General features: G+C 45.5%; 1 protein-coding gene across 4 annotated transcripts in view; it reads left to right on the forward strand.

The window, feature by feature from the left end:
• The window catches only part of LOC147253772 (RNA-binding motif, single-stranded-interacting protein 3-like), a 228,604-nt gene that overhangs the window by 186,708 nt on the left and 20,558 nt on the right, over positions 1-21,338 (forward strand). For all 4 annotated transcript variants that reach the window (XM_086219056.1, XM_086219057.1, XM_086219055.1 and 1 more), the window contains 2 exons: positions 3,049-3,155; positions 19,634-19,677. In XM_086219056.1, the coding sequence (XP_086075182.1) occupies positions 3,049-3,155; positions 19,634-19,677 (151 nt within the window). The remainder of the gene's footprint in view (positions 1-3,048; positions 3,156-19,633; positions 19,678-21,338) is intronic.

Here is a 21,338-nt window from a genome sequence, read left to right on the forward strand (position 1 = left end):
GCTGAAGCCTATTATATTCTTAAGAGTTTGCGGACATTTTGTCACTAATCCTGTTTGTAATAAAGGCTTTCTTCTTTCTCATGTCCAGAAATTTGCCTTGTTGTCTTTTGATAAATCACAATGGCAGTCTATTGCCTGTGGCCAAGCTGTGTGGAGTCATTTTGTGTATTAAGTATGACTGTTTAGACTGGAGTTTGAACCACACTGGCCATGCTGTGACAATTAGTCCGTGGCTTTGTTTCCATGAGTGCAGTGTGGTTAGGAGCTGCACATTGTTTTTGAGATATTCAGATTAGCACTGGAAGAGCACTTGAGTGCGGTTTTCAGGTTTAGTCAAATACCTATACCAAGGAGGTGAGGTTTTCACCCACTTCTGTTGGTTAGTTTGTTCATGTATGTGAGTGGTAGTACATAAAACTACCATTGCAATGACCATGGAACTAGGTAAAAGGTTGTAGTACAGGTGAAGGAATAGCCCAGTTAAAATTGGAGTCAAAATTCTTGACTTCATGTTAGAAAAAGTAATTCCTGGAAGTAAGAGCCTGTATCCATCAAAGTCTCCAAACTTCAAAAAATAAGGTGTTCTCTTGATAATTCATGGCTGGGAGTACTTGAGAGCGCTTTACAGCTGTGATGCTTATGTTGCCTTGATACAGAATATTAAAAGCATTAATAACCTCAGAATAAGGTAAAACGCTTCTACTAGATCAAAGAGAGGCTGAACCACTTATGGAGATGATAGGCTTTTGTGAGTCATGAGGTTTTGTGGGTGAAGAAACATCTTGGTGAGTGTCATCAGCAGTTCTTGTTGTTGTTTACACTTGTATATAGGATATGATGACTGACTATGATGACTTTTTGTTATTTGTCTTGCTCCTCCTCCAACAAAGCTCTGCAGGTGTAGCATATTTTTGCCGACCAACCTTGGGGTTGGGTTCTGTTATGGCCCTAGTGCTGTTGTTGTTTTTCTGGTGTGATTTTGTGTCTCTCTCACTCCACTCTCCTCTTCCAGGTGATTGCCCCTTCTCCAATTGGCAGCTGGTTCCACACAGGTAACCAGCTGATCATGGTTAAAGAGTGGAGGTCAGGTGGTGGCCTGGGGGAGAGAGAAACAGTGGACCACAGTAATGGAAGTGTGAGGCTTGCTCTGTTTGCTTGTGCATTACTGCATTTATTGTCTGTGACATACTGTTACTCTTCCTGTGGAAAAGAGGGTGTATCTTTCTTGGCTTTCCCCTAGGTTTGGTGGTGTTTTTGGTTAATTCTGTTGTTTGATATACTTGTCTTGGTTTCCCCCTGGTCTTTACGGCGTCTTTATTTATTCCATCTGATATTCCTGTAATTTATTTCCCCCCCCAGGGTGGTGGGACTTTTTGGTTTGATGATGGTTGTTAGGTCTGGTCTGTTTTGGTTTGCAACCAGCATCTCCAGTTAGGGTTTTTCATTAGTTTTTTTTTTTTGAATAATTAATTATTATTTTACACAGAGTAACCAGTCTGTCTTGTTTTCCTTCCTTAAGAACTTTTTTCTTTTGTTTTTCTCCCTTCGTCTCATAGTTAAGCCCTCAGGAGGTAACAGGTTCCCTTGAACAAAAGGCAAAGGATTATCATTTCAAATCAGCTCTGTGACAAGTAAGAGATAAACAAGATGATCTTTATTAATGACCACTTTTGAGATTTTTGACGTTTTGCCACATAGGATGGCATGCTGTGTGCACTGTTTCGAACTAGGAAGCAGTGGCAGCTGGCTCATTTCCCATTCAAATATTAACCAAACTTGCGAGACGAGACGAGATCCAGTGTCCAGAGGTTGGCATGGCTGTAACACATGGCTGCCTCACTTCTAGCCTCACTCCCTACCGGACAGACCAGAGCCCCTTTCACACTGCACCAAGAATGCGGGTCAACACACTCTGAAAGGGTTGACTCAGCATTTCGACCCGCGTCACCCGACTCGCCAAGCGACCCGGGTATTTAGTGGCTCAGCTCGCCTGCAGTGTGAAAAAGGCAACCCACATCGTCTCAGGTTTCAGGCGACCTTCCAGTCGCATCCTGATTTTGTCACTGTGCCCGCCTGTCAGGCTTTGCCTGTAGCTTCTTCGGTTCCCTTCCAGACTTGCCAAAAACACCATCCTCCTTCGCTGTATTAGCACTTGGACATTTTCCAATCTGTGCCGAGTTTGTATGCTTTGCAAAAGAGACAACATTGCAATGCATGCAACAACAATGCTAATGTTCTACTCTGCAACATCCACATTGTTGTTTGTTTACCTCTCAGTGTTCCGGCACATGTTTATGTGAAATGATGACGTTGTCAGCGCGATGACGTACGAGAGAGAAAAACACAGGCGAGCCTGAGCAGCGGGAGTTCAGACCTGGGTCTTCTGGAAGCTTGAATGCGCCCTAATGCCGAGCAAACGCGGGTCCAAAAACTCGCGTTTCGCATTTCAGGGTACAGGTCTCCCCTCCTCACACTAGAAATAGCTCCCCTTACTTTCAGTCTTTACTGTCAGTAGCCAAAAGTCTTGAATCAATCCAGTCTGCCTACTGTCTCCTTCTGGAGTCTGATTAATGATGACTGATATAGTAAATCAGTGGTCCTTCAACTCATAATGTGAGAAAATGTGAATTAGCTACTCAGTTCTTCTTGCCGTGTGTTTTTTCTTCCCCTGCAGACATAGGACTAGACTATATTCTTGACAGAGGAGAAGACTACATTCTTGATACTGCACAGGGACATTTCAACTTGGGCTCTCATTGGCATCAAGCCAAAAATCACAGGATATTACAATCACAACTACAGGAAATTTTATGAAAACAAAATCATTTTTTTCAACAAAATGTGAAAGCATGACTAGCTTTGGTGAAGTTGTACCCTCTTCAGATGCCCATCTATTTTATTATGTTTTTGTTTAAGTCCCTGCATCTTGTCTTTACATTTAGTTTTTGAAATGGAACCCTTCACCAAATGCAATATATTTCTCTTTTTCTATAAATAGATTAATGTTTTCTTCTCTGTGTTTGCCCTTGTCTGTTTTGCTGTCTATAGCCCCTGGAGAGCCATTGCTTTGCAAATTTGCTGACGGAGGCCAGAAAAAGAGGCCAACCCAGGTCAAGTATCCCCAGAATGGCCGACTATGGACACAGGACGGAGAGGTGGGGCCTAAAAATGCATTTAATCATCAAATAAGGTTAACCATGACCAAAACAACCGTACCACAAATAGGTGCTTTGTTTAAAAAAAACCATACCACCAATAGTGCTTTGTTTTAAATCACAAGTGAAAAAGTCAAAATATAAAAAATCTTTACACTATTGCATAAAATCCTTTGCCCTTAGACCCTCACTTCAACTGAGGAAAAAACTCCATAGAAAACCCTGTTAACAGGGAAAAATCTGAGAAACCTCAGGGTGAGCAACCGAAGTTGAATCCCTCACCCAGGACAGACAGACGTGCAATAGATGTTGTTGCAGCTTATAATATAGAATGTGGGAAACGTGGAAATGTTAACAAGAGCTAAAGAATGATGGCAGACTGGTTTATGGGAGGGGAGCGCAGGCCGGTTGAACAGCAGGGGGAAAAGGGGGGTAGGGGGACGATGCAGGCGGGGGTTGATGCAGAGAGATAGAGCTCCAATGGATCTATGGAAACACAGAGAGTGCAAGACTCCAAGGCCAAACTACAAAGTGCAACAGATACAAATGATAATGACAGCTCAAAATGTGCGGAGAGGAGAGGAGAAGAGAGGAGAGGAGGGGAGAGGTTTGGTTTTCAAAATCCCTTTATTTCTCCATCACCAGCCAAATCAACTCATAGTTACCTCAGCAATTGAGGACAGAACAAAAATTACAATTTATATATTTACTAGGAGCTCTTCACCATCCCCCAAAGAGCACAAAAGTTCCCCAGTGGCCCATATACGCACAAAAGTCCCCAAATTGCCCGTTAGCCATTAAAAAGAGTGTTAAACCCATAGCCTAGCCTTTAGCAGGGCTCCCAGCATAGTTGCTGGGTCCACAGAGCCTTATTTATGGAGACGGTTCCTCCGGGTCAGTCAAATGGCCAATTTTGCCGTTTGGATGGACTTCCTCCCGCCATTGTACCTGGGTCCAAAAATAAACAAAGGAAATGAAAAGTCCTCCCCAAACCCCTGAAACAAAGCCCTCAATAAAACAAAGACTGTCGCGAGACGAGGACAACAAAAATGTGGATTAAAGTCTCTGTCCCCAAACAGAAAACACACCCCTACCCAGCTCCAGATCATGGTGTGCTATTTATCTGTTTGTAACTATTGACCCGTGCATAATCTTCCACTGGAGGTCTGCTGTCCGCTTTTCAACGGGCAGCTTGTACAGGGACCACCAGTTGCATTTTGGGGAAACGTCTGAGCCAAAAAAACGGACCACCTTGACTCACTAACATCTGACAGCTTGTTAAAATTAATAGTTTTTACACAGGCCTGGTGAGGGACCTTCCTCTCAGCCCTCCTGAAGGAGTCCAGGCAGGGGATGGTAAGAGTCAGTATGTGCCCCCCCTTCCTTCCACTCACCCAGAGCTGGGATGGACAGAGAGCGGGAGCTGTGCTCCTCGCCCTCGCTCCGCTTTTCAAACCAGCCGCTATTCACACCAGCCGCTGTTCACAGTGAACCGTGAAGAACTGTGAAGAGCAGCACAGACTTCTTCAGGACTCTGAGGATCAGTCGGGCCAAGGTGATTCTGCTGCTGTCCCTCAGAGTGTTCACTGATGTCGCCATCAACCTCATTGGGTGGACCAGCTTGGTGCATCCCGCCTTGTGGAGGTTGGAGCAAAGGCTGGCTGACTGCAGGGTTTGGGTGCTGATTAAACTGTTATGGAACAGTGGTTCCTTGTAGAGTCAGAACCCAGGTGGCACCATCTGATCCCCTATTATGTTAAACAACTGCGAGGATCGCAGCATGGAGGTGTAGAACGGCGTTAGCCCCGTGATGTCCACATCATCTAACTTTAACAGGAAGAGGTGCCGGTTGTACCCAAGACATCCTGCTCTCTTCAGCAGGAGTCGCGCTGTATCACACCATTTCGGACCACAGCAGTAGAGCAGCATCTGGGCTAACTGCAGTCTTAAGGGGGCCATCCTTAACTGGACATCCTTGACCTCCTTCAGCCACTGGCAGGTAGAGGGCCACTGCTCTGATCTAGTGCTTCCCGGACCAGAAAAAAGTCCACGATGGCTCTCTGGATGTTGTCGATCAGGCCTCTGGGTGGTATCAGAGTCGTCAGTTTGTACCAAATAATCGAAGTAGCCAAGTTATTGGCAACCAGAGTCCTTCCTCTTTATGACAACTGTACCCCAGTTGTTATTGTTGTGTTATGCAGCTATTTCCATGTAGACAATCAAGCACACACTTTCTCCTTCACCCCATCCCAGTTCTTTTTCTTAAAATCCTAAGTCAAGTCAAGTCAATTTTATTCGTATAGCGCCAAATCACAACAGAAGTTATCTCATGACACTTTACAGGTAGAGCAGGTCTAGAACCACGCTCTTTCAATGAATTTACACCCAACAATTCTCCATCAGCAAGCACATCCTGCAACAGCAGCGACGAAAACCTTCCTTTTAACAGGCGGGAACGTCGAGCAGACCCAGGATCAATTGGGACGGCCTTCTGCTTTGACCGGTTGGGGGGAAAGAGAGCAGGAGAGCGGGGCAGAGACAAAGACAGATAATGGAGGAAGACATTTATGCAGAAGGAAAGAGTGGGACAGAGATAAAGAGAGAGAGAAAAGGAAGAGACTGATGGAGAGACAGGGACGTGAGCAGGTGGAGCTACGGGTGGCAGCTTGAGCCTCTTCAGGTCTGAAGCCTCCTCCAGCAGCACCCGGGATCTGGGATGAGGGGAGCCAAAAGGCTCCAGAGAAGAAGGTGAGTTAGAAATATGTATGAGTATGATTTATATAGGCTGCACGGTGGTGCAGTGGTTAGCACTGTGGCCTCACAGCAAGAAGGTTCCGGGTTCGAGTCCCGGCTCGGGCGCGGGATCTTTCTGTGTGGAGTTTGCATGTTCTCCCCTGCGTGGGTTCTCTCTGGTACTCTAGCTTCCTCCCACCGTCCAAAGACATGCAATGTGGGGACTAGGCTGATTGGATACTCTAAATTGACCGTAGGTATGAATGTGAGTGTGGATGGATGTTCGTCTCTGTATGTTGGCCCTGCAATGGACTGGTGACCTGTCCAGGGTGAACCCCGCCTCTAGCCCGTAGATGCTGGGATAGGCTCCAGCCCCCCTCGACCCTTACTAGTAAGAATAAGCGGAAGATGACGATGGATGGATGGATGGATGATTTATGTATGACAAATATAGGAGGACAGAGAGGAGTCGAGAGAAGCCCAGTGCACCATGGGAGATCCCCCAGCAGCCTAAGCCTATAGCAGCATATCTAAGGGCCAGCCTAAGCAACCCAACTATAAGCCTGATCAAAAAGGAAGGTCTTAAGTCTGCTCTTAAAGGTCGAGAGGATGCCTGCATCCCGGACCGAAACTAGGAGACGGTTCCACAGGAGCGGAGCCTGATAGCTGAAGGCTCTGGCTCCCATTCTACTTTTAGAAACTCTAGGAACCACCAGTAACCCCGCATCCTGGGAGCAAAGGGTTCTAGCTGGATAATAGGGGACTATGAGCTCTGTCTAATATGAAGGTGCCTGACTGTTGAGGACTTTGTATGTTAGAAGGAGAATTTTGAATTCTATTCTAAATTTGACAGGGAGCCAATGCAGAGAAGCCAGTACAGGAGAGACATGGTCTCTTCTACTAGTTCTCGTCAACATGCGCGCAGCAGCATTTTGAACCAGCTGGAGAGTCTTTAGGGACCTACTGGTGCAGCCTGATAGGAGGGAATTGCAGTAATCCAGCCTGGAAGTGACAAAGGCATGGACTAGTTTTTCTGCATCCTTTTGAGACAGGATGTGTCTGATACTAGCAATGTTTCGTAAATGAAAGAAAGCAATCCTAGAAATTTGCTTAATGTGGGCATGAAAGGACAAATCCTGATCAAAGAGAACTCCTAGGTTCCTTACGGTTGTGCTGAGGGCCAAGGTAATACCTTCCAGGGTACCTATCTCATTAGATAGGGTGTCTCTAAGATGTTTTGGGCCCAGGACAATGACTTCAGTTTTATTGGAGTTTGATAAAAGGAAATTAAGGGTCATCCAAGTTTTTATCTCCTTTAGACAGGCCTCCAGTTTAGTCAGCTGATTTATTTCATGTGGATGCATTGATAAGTACAGCTGTGTGTTGCCAGCCTAACACTGAAAATTAATTGAGTGTTTCCTAATAATATGACCGAGAGGAACCAGATAAAGGGTGAAAAGGATTGGTCCAAGCACAGAGCCTTGTGGAACACCATAAGTGACCCCCAAAACACCCCCAACACCTCATGGGAGGCTGACCCAAACCCATGTGTACTGTCTGCTGTGTGAATGCTTGACCCTCTGTGTCCAACAGATCTGAGGTGAAGATGATATGTCTGAGGAACTGGACTGATTGTGGATGGGGATGATCTTCATTTGTTCTGTCCATGGTGAAATTAGTGGAACAGTTAAAATCCCCCCAATGATGAGCTGGTCGTGATTATAGTTTGTGAGTTGGGTGTCTAAGTGATTGAAAAGTGTCCCCGTGCTATTCCCTGATTTGGTGCATAAATGTTAAAAAGGGTAAAAACTGATCCTTGTATCTCTGCCCTGACCATGAGTGGATGACCCTGTATTACCTCTTCTGACATTAAAATGTTAGCTCCAACGGAAGGTTTAAAAAGCACTGCGACCCCTGCACTAAAGTTAGTGCCATGGCTGAGGGCGAATGGACCCTCCCACCACAACCCCCAGTTTGTCTGATCAGAGGGTGGAGTGTGGCTCTCCTGTAGTCGCAAAACATCCAAACTTTTTAGTGTCAGGATTTCAGAAATTAAAGCCCTCCTCTGTCTGTCCCTCCCTCCATTAATGTTGAGTGAACCTATTCTCAGCCACTGCTTAAGAAGAGAGAGAAGGAGGAACAATAAAGAGAGGAGAGAACAGTGGGAAGAGGAAAACCCTGTGTGATGCTTCATCATTTTTTTCAAGGTTCTTCTAACACTTTTCCCTCTTGGTTCCGTCCTTAAGGCAGTGATGAGTTTTTTTAATCGGAACTGCTTCTTTTCATCTAGCAGATCAAAACCAAACGTCCGCTTTCAAACGGTGACCAACTGGACGAACTTGTTGGTGTCACTAAAATAATCGCCCACCTTTACAGACCTTTTATGTGACATCTAAGAACTGGTTGATCTCTTCCAGGGAGTACTGGTCAGTGCTGAGGGAGGATTCTCCAACTGAGGTGGTGTCGGACTCTGACTCATACTCCATGTCATCAGTTTCGACTGTTGCTTCCTGGCTATGGGCCACTCTGGCCGTTTCAGGAACACCTGAAGAGGCTTCACCACTTTCTGCAGGCTGAGCGTCTGGTCTGCTTTTTGCACCCCGAGAGTCAACCACTTTATCTGTGAGTGCAGACTCCGCAACGACCGCCTCACCGGCGGCGGCAGGCGCAGACGTACTAGCAACCACTGCCATGCTGCCGCCACCCGCGGTCAGAAGCATCATCAACAGTCACAGAATCAGCATCAGCCTGTGCAGATGTTCATGTAGCTGCTCCAGGACAACCTTCTTGAGGATTTGGACATGTAGGGGAGATTGGATATAGGCCTATATTTGGCTAATACATCTGGGTCAAGAGAAGGTTAATGACAGTCACCTTAAAGGCCTGTGGCACATAATCTGTGACTAGGGAAAGATTGATTTGGTTCAATATCGAAGTGTTGACTAAAGGGAAAGCATCCATAAGCAGTCTTGTCGGGACGGGATCCAGCAGACAAGTGTCTGACTTGGAGGAAGTCATTGCAGAAGTTTAGTCTGACAGGTCGATGGTGGAGAAGCTGCCCAAGTAAGCACAAAGTCTGGGAGGTGCTTCTATGGGTACTGTAATCTGTGCTCAATTACTGGCAATCTTTGACTGGAAGTCATTACTGCTGAGAGTTGGGGGCATGCATGGCTCAACAGCGCTATGGTTCTTGGTTTGCCTGGCCACAGTGTTGAAGAGGAACCTGGGGTTTTTCTAATTTGTTTCTATTGGGGATGAACAGTAAGCGCTTCCAGCATTACAGACTTCTGTTTTATAGTTTTTTTTCTTTTCTTTTTGATGACCTTCTTTTTCAGGGGAGCTATGGCATCAAGTGTCCCAAGGAGTGCTGCTGCAGTGCTATCCACAAGATAGTCTACCTGCGTGCGGGTGAAATCAGCATAACTGCCCATTATATTGTTACAAGATGTGGCAGCAAGCTCTGCTGGGATAAGCTCTTTAAATCTAGAAACAGCAGTGTAAGATAAACATCTACTATTCCCAGGTAGGATATGATTTGTTAAAGTAAATTCAAATGTGATTAAGGAGTGATCAGACAAGACAGGGTTTTGAGGAAGAACTGTGATGTGGTCAGCTTCTATTCCATAAGTAAATACTAATCAAGGATTTGATAAAAAGTGTGAGTGGGTTTGTTTGAAACAGTTGGTCAGTGCAGTGCACTGCAGGAAAAATTACAGTAACTCAAAAGGGAAATTTTTTTCATTAGCCTGAGAAGTCTGATTTAAAAAAAAAAAGATTTTTCCTCAGACATCAATTTCTTTTTCTCCGATTTGGGACCTGAAAAGCTTGACAGACTCTCTGCTATGTCATTATCAGCTTTCATTTCCCATAACAGGCTGTGAGCTGAATTAGAGATGATGCTGACAATATAAAAGCTGTCACATATAAAGGTTTTTTTTTAATTCAGATAGGCTTCTGAAAGATATTAAACACCACATTGTTCTTTATTTTGCGCAACCTCCCCTTCCTAGTCTGACACATGAACAAAAAAACAAATTGAAGACTAAAATGGATTGACTGTTTCATAATGTTGGAAATTCCAAAGTTACAAGAGTTGATAACAAAGCTTTAATTTTCAGAACAAGGGAGTGAATAATATTCTTGCCACCCACACACTGAGTGCAGTCTCTGTACATTTGTATTACATGGAGGATGAGAAAGAGAACTGTGGGGTGGAAATAAATGAAACTGGCTGAAACAACTGTGTGCCACAGCAATAATAAAAGGATGTTGCAATATGTGTGGATGGCATTGTTGCTGAAGAGCAAACAGAAATGCATTCTTTGTTTTATTTGTTAGAAGATGGTGAGACATCAGAGCTTCACGAAAGGGAAATTACTGTTACACACACACACACACACACACACACACACACACACACACACACACTTGTTTGAGGCATAGATCTTATGATCTTGATGAACAGCAGTTCCTTTTCAAAGGTTTGGCATTTGTTGGAGCCAGGTCCTCTTGTCTTGTCTGACTGATGATAACACGGATGATAATGGAGGTGCTTTGTGGGGCCTCATTGCACCTTATAATATATGAATCTGGCTGCTGAATGATGACATGAGCACATACATTTTTTTTTTTTTAGAAATGGACTTTTAGAATCAGAATCAGAGTCAGAATCAACTTTTATTGTCGCTGTACAGGGGGGTACAGTGAAAATCATTAAAAAGAGTGGCCTCCCAGAGCCACCATGCACCACAAATTACAGGTACAAAGAAAAGATACAATAAATAACAAAACAATGTAAAGAACAGTAAAATAGAATGATAGAAATGTACAAGATGTAAATTAAAAAAGGCAAAAGGTGCAAAAAGGAAATTTCAAAGTGCAGAGAACAAATGTAGTACGGGATGCGGTAGTTGATGGCTGTTGATGGGGGGGGGGGGGGGCAAGACAGTTGTGTGTGTGCATTTAACTGTTTGTAGCTGTTGGCAGTCCTGATGGCCCAGGGGAAAAAAACTGTTTGTGAGTCTGCTGGTGCGGGACTTAATTGACCTGAAGCGCCTGCCCGAGGGCATCAGGTCAAACAGGGGGTGGGCAGGTTGGGTAGGGTCAGCTGTGATGGCCTTGGTTCTGCTGAGGCAGTAGGATGAGGAGATTTGTTCCAGGGTGGGCAGAGGGCAACCGATGATTTTTTTGGGCGGTGTTTATGACCTTCTGCACCGCCTTCTTATCCTTTTCTGTGGAGCCAGCGTACCACACGCCTAGACTGTAGGTCAGGACGTGCTCCACAGAGGAGTGGTAGAAGCCTAGCAGCAGTTTAGGGTCCAGGCTGTTCTTCCTGAGGATGCGCAGGAAGTGCAGCTGCTGCTGAGCCATCTTCACCAGGGCCCTGACATTGTAGGTCCAGGAGCAGTCAGAGGAGATGTGGGTGCCCAGAAACCTGAAGGTGGTGACAGTTTCCACCTGTTCTCCATTTATGAGGAGGGGGGTGTGGTCCTGTCTGTTTCTCCTGAAGTCCATGATAAGTTCTTTGGTCTTACGGACGTTCAGGGTCAGGTTGTTGTCTGAGCACCAGTGAGACAGTTTCTCTACCTCGGCCCGGTATACTGTCTTGTCCTCACCACGGATGAGTCAGAACAGCAGAGGGCTCAGGACGCAGCCTTGAGGGGATCCAGTGCTGAGTGAGAGTGTGGAGGAATGGTACTGTAGGAGCCGAATCTCACCGACTGAGGGCGGCTTGACAGGAAGTTTTTAATCCAGTTGCAGGTGGGAAGGGGGATACGGAGCTGCAGGAGTTTGTCATGGAGAATGTCCGGGATGATGGTATTGAACGCTGAGCTGAAGTCCACGAAGAGCATCCTCACATAGCTCTCCCCGGTCTCCAGGTGGCTCAGCGCTGTGTGAAGCATATGAGCGATGGCATCCTTTGTGGACCGGTTTGCTCTGTAAGCAAACTGGTGGGGGTCGAGGGAGGGAGGGGGGGAGGCAGTCTCTGATGTGCTGAGAGACTGATCGCTCAAAACACTTCATGATTACAGACGTCAGGGCTATTGGTCTGTAGTCATTCAGGCTGTCTATGACAGGTTTTTTTGGGGATGGGGATGATGGTGGGGGCCTTCAGACATGTGGGGACGGTGGCATGTGTCAGGGAGAGATTGAAAAGTTTGGTGAAGATCCCTGCTAGTTGGTCTGCACATGCTTAAATCACCGCCCCCGGGATACCATTGGGACCAGCAGCATTCCTGGGGTTTACTGCCCGTAGATTTTTCCTCACCTCCTGCTCCCAGAGGGAGAGAGGTGGGTTGCTGGAATCAGGGGGAGGGGGCAGTGCCTGCAGGTGTCCGGTGGTGGTCTCAAACCAGGCAAAAAAGCTGTTCAGCTCCTCTGCCAGGCTGCTGCTGCTGCTGGGGGAGGTGGGAGGGGGGTGGCCTCTGTAGTTGGTCAGGGCCTGAATGCCATTCCACATCTGACGCGAGTTATTGTCCGTTAGGTACCCCTCTATTTCCTTTTTGTAGGAGACCTTGGCCTGTTTGATGCCCCTTCTCAGGTCAGCTCTGGCTGTAAAGAGCCTGGTCCTGAGGGCTGAGTTCCTGATCCCTGATCAGGGTCTGGACTTCATTTGTCATTCAGGGCTTCCTGTTGGGGAAGACCCGGATTTGTCTTTCCTCTGTGACATTTACTACACAGCTCCTGATGTAGAAGAGGATAGACTTGGTGTATATGTCCAGATCCTGGTCTTCAAAAATGCTCCATTCAGTGCAGGCAAAGCAGTCTTGCAGCTGGAGGAGAGCGTTTTCAGGCCAGGCTTTGATGGTCTGATAAACTGGTGTTGTTCGCCTCCTGAGGGGGGTGTAGGCTGGGAAGAGGAGCAGGGAGAGGTGGTCTGATAGGCCGAGGTGGGGTCGCTCTGTAGGCATGCTTAATATTTGTATAAACACAATCTAGTGTGTTTTCTCCCCTGGTTGCGCACATGCTGGTGGAATCTGGGGAGAACAGTCTTAAGACATGCTTTATTAAAGTCCCCGGCGATGATGTGGGTGCCGTCCGGGTGAGCCTGCTGTTGTTTGTTTTCCATGTTCAGCAGATGGCCGAGTGCTAGGCTAACATTAGCATCAGGGGGATGTAGACCGCAGTCACAATGGCTACCATTAGCTCCTGTGGCAGGTAAAAGCGTCGGCATCTTACTGTCATGGCCTCCAGGTCCGGTGAGCAGTAGGTGTCGATTACTGTGTTGTCTATGCACCACTCCTGAAGAAAATAAACACACAGTCCTCCTCCTTTGCTTTTCCCGGAGCCGGAGGCTCCAGACTGGTCTTGGTGATGGATGGTGCGGCCAGGTAGCTCCACTGAGGCGTCTGGGATTTGCGGGTGTAGACAACACTCGCGAGTGAGGCAGTTGTCGGTGATCTGTGGCTGTAGCTCATCCATCTTATTGACGAGGGATCTGGCGCTGGTGAGGAAGATAGATGGTAGCGGAGGTCTGTGTGGTCGCTTCTTAAGCTGGACTAGCAGGCCTGCCCGTCATCCGCGTTTCTGCTTCCTCTTCATTCGCTGCCTCCAGCGCTTGCCGGCCCTGACAACAATCCAAGGGGCTCCCGCCAGTCTCGCTATCTCCAGTGGGATGTTTTGGGACCATGAAAAGGTGCTCGTAACTTCAGGTTCTGCCCGAAATCCGATACCTATCAGGTCCTGGTGGCTGTAAATGGGGTTACTGTTGGATGGGTGTATCCAGAGAAGACAAAAAAGACATAGAAAACACAGAAAGGTGCAGGGTACTGGGGAGCCTCGAGCCGCTGCGTCTGTGCGCGCCGCCATCTTGAAGCAACATTTAGTTTGTGAATTCATTTTTAACATTCTGTTGTACTCTTGTGCTGGTTTTTAGTTTGTTCGTTTTTTGCGTTACTTCCTATTGCTCCTTGTTGTCACAAGTTTAGACATCTCAGTGTTAGCCCCATGTCCACTGAGAGATGTAGCTGGGAGCCAGGAGGGTAGTACTCCCTGAAAGACCACAGAAGCCCAGGGAATGGCACAACAGCACCATAGACAGCGGTTGCCCCAATGCAATCAATGCCAGATCCCTGGCCCCCCGCATCACTCTGCACTGAGTAGCACTACAACAGGCAAAAACCACTGTCTGCAAGCACCCAGGCCCAAGGGCCTAACCACCAGGCAGCACCACAGCGTGCTAGAAGCAGCCCTCCTGGACATGGGGGGGGGGGGGGGGGGCAGCACCACTAGACAGACATTGATAATTTAAGGTTTAAAGGCTTATCCTGAGCTGGACCAGCACTTGGACCATTATTGGAAAGGCAGCCTTCTCACTGTGCCACCAGCTAAACGTGAATGAATCCAGGAGATGTGGAGTTTTTTTCAGAAAGATGTCATCAGTTTCTGTTGCTTATTTTATTGCAGTTATTTTATATTCTTTTGGCCTTGGCTAGAAACAGTGTTTGGGGGAATAACCAAACATTGCAGAGTTCAGCATTAGGGCACACTTTCAAATCATTTACCAATTTGGGGATAAGAACTCTGTGTGGAATATAGAACAACTAGGAATGACTTGTGTAGGGATTCTAAGAGAAGTGGAGAGTGGAACAGTCACAGAGGGAGAGATTGAGAAAAAAATCAAGTTTAGAGGAATGTAAAAACATCAGTGTAACTTCAAGTTTTTTTGAGATTTTGCCAAGATGTAGTCAAGTGAGTGAATTTTTCAAAGCCCAACCAAGAGCAATGCAGTCTGCTTCATTTGCATAGATGAAAAGAGAGGGAGAAAAAAAAGATCAGAGAAAGCTCCCAATGATAAACACCTGACTTAAAAAGTCCAATATTTAATGCAGACATTGAAGGACAAAGAAAAACAAGACTACCTGAAATACTCTATCGCAACCTTTTCTTATTATGATACAAATGGTATGTCACTGGTATGCCATCATTTGCACTGAATATTGTTGCGACCCTGAGCCCTGTACATTATCTTAGTAAGTAAGTAAGTAAGTTTCATTTATATAGCACATTTAAAAAAAAGTGAGAACTGGCCAAAGTTCTGTACAGTGTTAAACTAAAAGACTAAAAAAAACTAAATTTAGCTAAAAGCAAGACATGGTTAAGCAAAAAATAAATAACAGCATTCCAATAGAGAAGAACAAAGCAGGACACACATATTAGCACAGGAGGCCATGGACATAGCGCAACATGATAACATGGCACAACAAAAGTATACATGAAGTGCAATACAAAAAGGCAAGATAAAAGAGATAGAAGAAAATAGAAGAACTAAGAGCCGAATGCTGATGTGTAGAAATGTGTTTTTCGTCTGGATTTAAAAGTAGTGATTGTGGGAGCAGATCTGATGTCAGGAGGTAAACCATTCCAGAGACGTGGAGCTGCCACAGCAAAAGCACAGTCCCCTTTGTGCTTGAGGCGGGATCAGGCAACATGGAGGAGACCTTTGTCAGCAGATCTGAGGGACCTGGGTGCAGAGTAATGCTGGAGCATGTCAGAGATGTACATAGGGGCCTGGCCATGAAGTGATTTAAAAACCAAAAGGAGCATTTTAAATTGAATTCTAGAACAGATAGGGAGCCAGTGCAGAGAGGAGAGGACAGGGGTGATGTGTTCTTGCCTCTTGGTGCCTGCTAAAAGCCTAGCAGCAGCATTCTGCACCAATTGCAGGCGAGCAAGCTGGGTCTGGGGGAGGCCAAAATAAAGGGCATTGCAGTAATCCCGCCAAGATGTTATGAAGGCATGGATAACTGTTTCCAGGTCTTGAAAGGACAGCGAGGACTTGAGCTGGGTGATCACTCTCAACTGGTGGTAACAATTTTTTTTATGACGGTATTAATCTGTTTTTTAAAACACAAGTCAGACTCAAAGATAACCCCAAGGCTTCTGGCAGAGGGCTTAACAAAGGAGGAGAGGTGAGAGATTGTCAGTAACTGTGGGTATTGATTTAGGGGATCCAAAAATTACCACCTCAGTCTTGCTGTTATTGAGTTGTAAGAAATTGTTGGGCATCCGATGCTTAATGGCTTCTATACAGTCTAGGAGAGATTGGGCAGACTCCTGTGATGTTAATGGTAGAGGCAGATGAGGAATGACCGATGGAGACTGAGAAAGTTCTATGTTGGAGATATGACTTGAACCAGAGTAGTGCTGTCCCTTTAATGCCCACCCACTCTTCCAGGCGGTTGAGGAGGATAGCATGATCCACGGTGTCAAAGGCTGCACTGAGGTCCAACAGAACCAGGACTGCATTTTGACCTGCGTCGAGTGTGAGGAGCAAGTCATTTGTTATTTTCAGCGATGCAGTTTCAGTGCTGTGACAGGGCCTGAATCCTGATTGTAAGGGCTCCAAGATGGCGTGTTGCGATAGGAAAGGGGACAGCTGGGACAACACTACTTTTTCTAGCACTTTAGAAATAACAGGCAGTTTCGAGATGGGCCTATAGTTGTTCAAACATTTGGAGTCTATGTTGGGTTTCTTCAGTAGAGGCTGGACAACGGCATGTTTGAGGCAAGCAGGGACAGTACCAGATGACAGACAAGAGTTTACAATGAGTTGTAGGGAGGGTCCTATGACGTCAAAGGCTTCCTTTTGAAGGGAACATGGAACCTCATCACCAGGGGACGAGGTGGTTTTCATGTGGAGGACAATGTCCTTTAAATCGACCATGGAGACAGGGTTGAAATGACAGAAAGTAGCTATGGGGTGTGGGGGTGTATGAGGAGATGGAGCAGAAGGAGGGAACAAAGCTTTGATGTTCTCAATTTTCTCAGTGAAAAAATTAAGAAAGTTCTCGCAGACGTCCGAATTTATAATGGGGGCTGGAGAAAGAGGTGGGTTAATGATGGAGTTTATTGTGTTAAACAGGATTTTAGGTCTATTGGAATGCCGGTTAATGATATCTGAAAAATGTCTGGCTCTGGCTTCTTTGGCAGCAGCCTGAAAAGATGACAAAGCAGATTTGAAAATTTGAAAGGAGACAGTAAGATGGTCTGTCTTACATCTCCTTTCAGCTCTGCGGCAGGCCTGCCTGAGTGAGTGAGTATGGTCATCGAGCGTCACCTTAGGTTTAAAATCGGGATGTTTGTATCTGAGAGGGGCCACTGAATCCAAAATCTCTATGCAGGATGAGTTAAATAAAACAATTAAATCATCAGGGCTACATGAGGCATCAGCAGCTGCAGTCATAGCTGAGGCTACATCTTTACTTGAAAAACAATCAGTGAACTGGGCTGTAGCCTGAGGGTTTAAGCGACGGAAGTATTGTCCAAGAGCTTTGACTATCTGAACAGGATTAGCAATGTTGATGTTAAAAAAGATGGGCTTTATGATCAGAAAATGTAGCATTGTCAACTGTGATGTTCTCAACAGAAAAACCATAGGATAGGACAAGGTCCAGAGTATGACCCAGTATATGGGTGGCTTGGTCGATGTGCTGGGTGAATCCAAACGCATCCAATACGTCACAAAATTCCTTGACCATGGGCTTATCCGGACAGCAGACGTGGATATTGAAATCGCCCAGCAACAACAGACGATCATACATTGACACAAAATCAGATAAAAAAGATGAAAATTCTGTAATGAAGTCTTTATCTGGTTTGGGAGGTCTGTAAATCAACATACTCAACAGTGGGTTGCGTTTTGATTCCATGGTAACACATTGCAGTTCAAAGGTGGAATAAGTCCTCACGGAAAGCGGCTGGATTATTAAAACGTTTTTGTAAACAAGAGCTACTCCACCACCACGTCCACTCTGCCTTGGGGTGCTAATGAAAGAGCAGTTTGTAGGGCACAGTTTACCAAAGGCAGAGCACTCAACAACTCCAGCAGAAATCCAGGTCTCGGTTAAAAATAATAGATCCAGATCATGACGGGAGAATAAGTCATTCAGTATGAACGTCTTATTTAACACTGATCTGCTGTTGACAAGGGCCACTTTCGCCTCGGTGTGTGTCGCGAGCTGCACACAACAAGAGTATTCCAACAGTCGAATGTTATCCGGGTTTACCCCACCGCTGCAGATGCGAGGTCTCGGTCGGATGGGAATGACAGGTTCCGAGGGAAGCCGTGGGACAATGGGTACGTGGCAGGAGTAGTTCAGGTCCCAGGATCGCTGCGTCCTTTACAGAACCACTTCTTCCTGAGTTAGAGATAATTACAAAGTGTGAGCAGCACTCCATGCTGCTGAGGTGTATCTGTATATTGTAGCTCAATATTTTGTGGTATCAGATGGTAATCTAAATCTTTTCAACTAGTTCTCAAAATGTGAACAGTGTATTCTAGCAAGGAACTCTTGTCACTTCAACACTATAAGTCTTTGGCTTGTGACAAAATATTTTTGATTCATTTTGGTGTTCGTCTATTCCATCAGTCAGACAATGAAATGGATGTTCACTCTGACATCCATGGATTTTTTTGTTTGTTTTTTTCCTTTATTTGACAAACATATATTTTGTCAATGAAAGAACAAGCAGAACAACAGTTTCAACTAAAGCAAATACAGTGAATGAATTTCTCCAATTCTTGAATGATCCACGTGCACTTCTTGACCAGTTTTTCTTGTTTGGAGCCATATACAGTATATTGACTATGAGCACACTTGGCCTGGTTACCTTGTACCATGCTAAAGCATGATTGTCCCCCCCCCCATCCACCCCTCTCCATCCATGTTTCCAGATGAAGAAGAAGAACAAGGGGGAAAATTTAGCAGTGTTTTTTTAACATCAGCATTGGTGAGAGAAAGAAAAACAGTGCGGCCTTGGTATGTACTCCTCAGGGGGCCATTCTTTTTTTATAGCCTGTTTTTCCTAAAACAGGCTCCATTATTTTTTATTTAAGAAAATCTTGGGAGTACCATGTGAAACCACTGCTTTTGTTTAATTTAAGACAGGAGAAATCATACGTTGGGGCGGCATGGTGGTGCAGTGGTTAGCACTGTCGTCTCACAGCAAGAAGGTTGCAAGTTCAAGTCCCGGCTCGGGCGGAGTGTGTGGAGTTTGCATGTTCTCCCTGTGCCTGCATGGATTCTCTCTGGGTACTCCAGCTTCCTCCCACAGTCCAAAGACATGCAAATGGGGACTAGGTTAACTGAATGCTCTAAATTGACTGTAGGCGTGACTGGTTGTCTGTCTATATGTGTTGGCCCTGCGATGGACTGGTGACCCATCCAGGAAAGCCGCTGGGAAACGCTCCATCTCGCATATCCTGCGACCCTTAACAGGATAAGCAGAAGAAATTGGAAATCGTATGTTGTTCCTCGTTGTGTTGTCTGCCTGTCTGTCTGTCAGAAAAAGAAGAAAAAATCTAGGGGGTTGATTTTTAAAAACATGGTGGAGGTGCGGAATTGTCATGACGAAGAAATCCTTAAATTGTGAGGCAGATTAGCAATACTAGTGGCAAAAGGAAATTTGATCAAATTTGGCCACAAACAGCTGGAGAACTTGGTGATGGATCACTGAGAGGACTCTGAGATTTAGTAACATGCCGTTACCATGATGAGGTGGTAATTTTTTTTATTTTGCCAAAGAGCATGCAATTGGACTTCTGTCTCCCAATATCATCTCACAACGATGTCAGAAGCAGTGTGATTGAACACTTTTTGCCCCTCCTAACAAAATAATCTAAATCTAAATGAGACAGTTGCTAATTTGGTAGGAAAATCCTGTTGAGTTACACAAACAGTGTGTCACTTACAAATTATTCATTTTTAACCTTTACACTTTAATCTCTCTATTTGCTTCTCTAGACTGGTATGACTTTGACGTATGATCCCACTACAATGCAAAACGGGTAGGTGGAAAGCTTTCCTTTTGGATTTACAATTTGTCTGCACTTTCAGATGTCTGTAATATCATTTTTGGTCCACTTTCCTTGCAAAGAAGTCTCAACTTGGGCACCTGTACATAACCCCTCATAAAGCTGATAAGTACACTTGCCCAGATATACATGCTCTTGCCAACCATCAGCAGTTCAACTGCACACTTGCATGTAAATGAGCAGACCAAACATATGCACACTTTCTTACACATGCTCTCTCCCTCTTCCCCTGTTTGATTCCTGCTGGTATTCTCACATCTCACTCAGCCAGAGTATTTATTCACACACCCATGCATGCAAGTTGTTAAACATGTAGATTTTTATTGCTGACAGGGAAATTAGGACAGAATTGCATTGCCACTGTAATACTTTCATCAGCCAAGGCTATCTGCACAGGATGAATCCAGGATGAATGCAGAGAGCTAAGAGTCTGCCTATTTCAAGGGAAAAAATTGAGACGTCCTGTCTACAAAGAATGCTAGTGGTGATGTGATCCCAGGAGATGCTTCCTCCAGCTCTGTTTCTCTTTGCCCCCTTTCTGTCACAGTCCTCATCCACTGTATATCCCTACTTTTCCTTTTTTTCACTTATCATACTGTGTCCTGTTCTGCTTCATACTTTTCTTTCTCTTGAAGTCTGTAACTATTCACCCTAATATGCTTTCATTTCCCTCCAATTGTTATTATTATTAGAGCAGCAGAGTGGTGCAGTGGTTAGCACTGTTGCTCTGCAGCAAGAAGGTTTAGGGTTCGAGCCTAGGGTTATTCTGTGTGGAGTTTGCATTTTCTCCCTTTGCCTGCAGGGGTTCTCTCTGGGTACTCTGGTTTCCTCCAGCAGTCCAAAGACGTGCAAGTCAGGTCGATTGGTGATTCTAGATTGACCGTAAGTGTGGCTGTGAGTGTGAATGGTTGTTTGTCAATACGTGCTGGCCCTGCTTTGATGTATGATACCAGCACAATGCAGAATGGGTCGGTGGAAAGTTTTCCTTTTAGATTGACAATGTCCACAATGGACAGCTTCCTGGAGACCCGTCCAGGGTGTACCTCGCCTCTCGCCTGAAGTCAGCTGGGATAGGCTCTAGACCCTGGGACCTTTAACAAATAAGTGGTATTGAAAATGGATTGATGGGATGCTTTCAATTACTTCTTTTGCTCTCCTTCTACACATATCTGTCTTCTGATTCCCTCGTTGTTTCCAAGCAACTGCTTTTGGTCATCTTTGATGTGATGTGATGTGTGTGTGTGTGTGTGTGTGTGTGTGTGTGTGTGTGTGTGTGTGTGTGTGTGTGTGTGTGCGCGCGCGCATGTACACATGCATACCTGTGTGCCACTGCATGCCTAAATGCATACTTATATGCAAGCATTTGTGCATTTACATGCTTAAACTCTCTCTGACCTCTCCTCTGAGGTCAGTGGAGCTCCTTTAAGTAAGGTACTTCATGATTGTGAAATGCTAATGCTGTTAATTGGAGATGTGCAAAAGTAGGGAGGAAAGGGCTTTGATAAGAAGGGAGGACTGCGTTGGGTCAGAAAAAGTCAGGCCAAGGAGAAGGGAAGGGTACCAGTCAATTACAGGTTTGCAGGTCTTTGAGGATGGCAGAATGGCGGCTGTGACGCCAGTCTTTTAATTGGAAA

This window comes from Aulostomus chinensis, chromosome 11 (genome assembly GCF_037954235.1).
Source record: "Aulostomus chinensis isolate RoL2024-O1b breed Wild chromosome 11, RoL_Achi_v1.0, whole genome shotgun sequence".
NCBI lineage: Eukaryota > Metazoa > Chordata > Actinopteri > Syngnathiformes > Aulostomidae > Aulostomus > Aulostomus chinensis.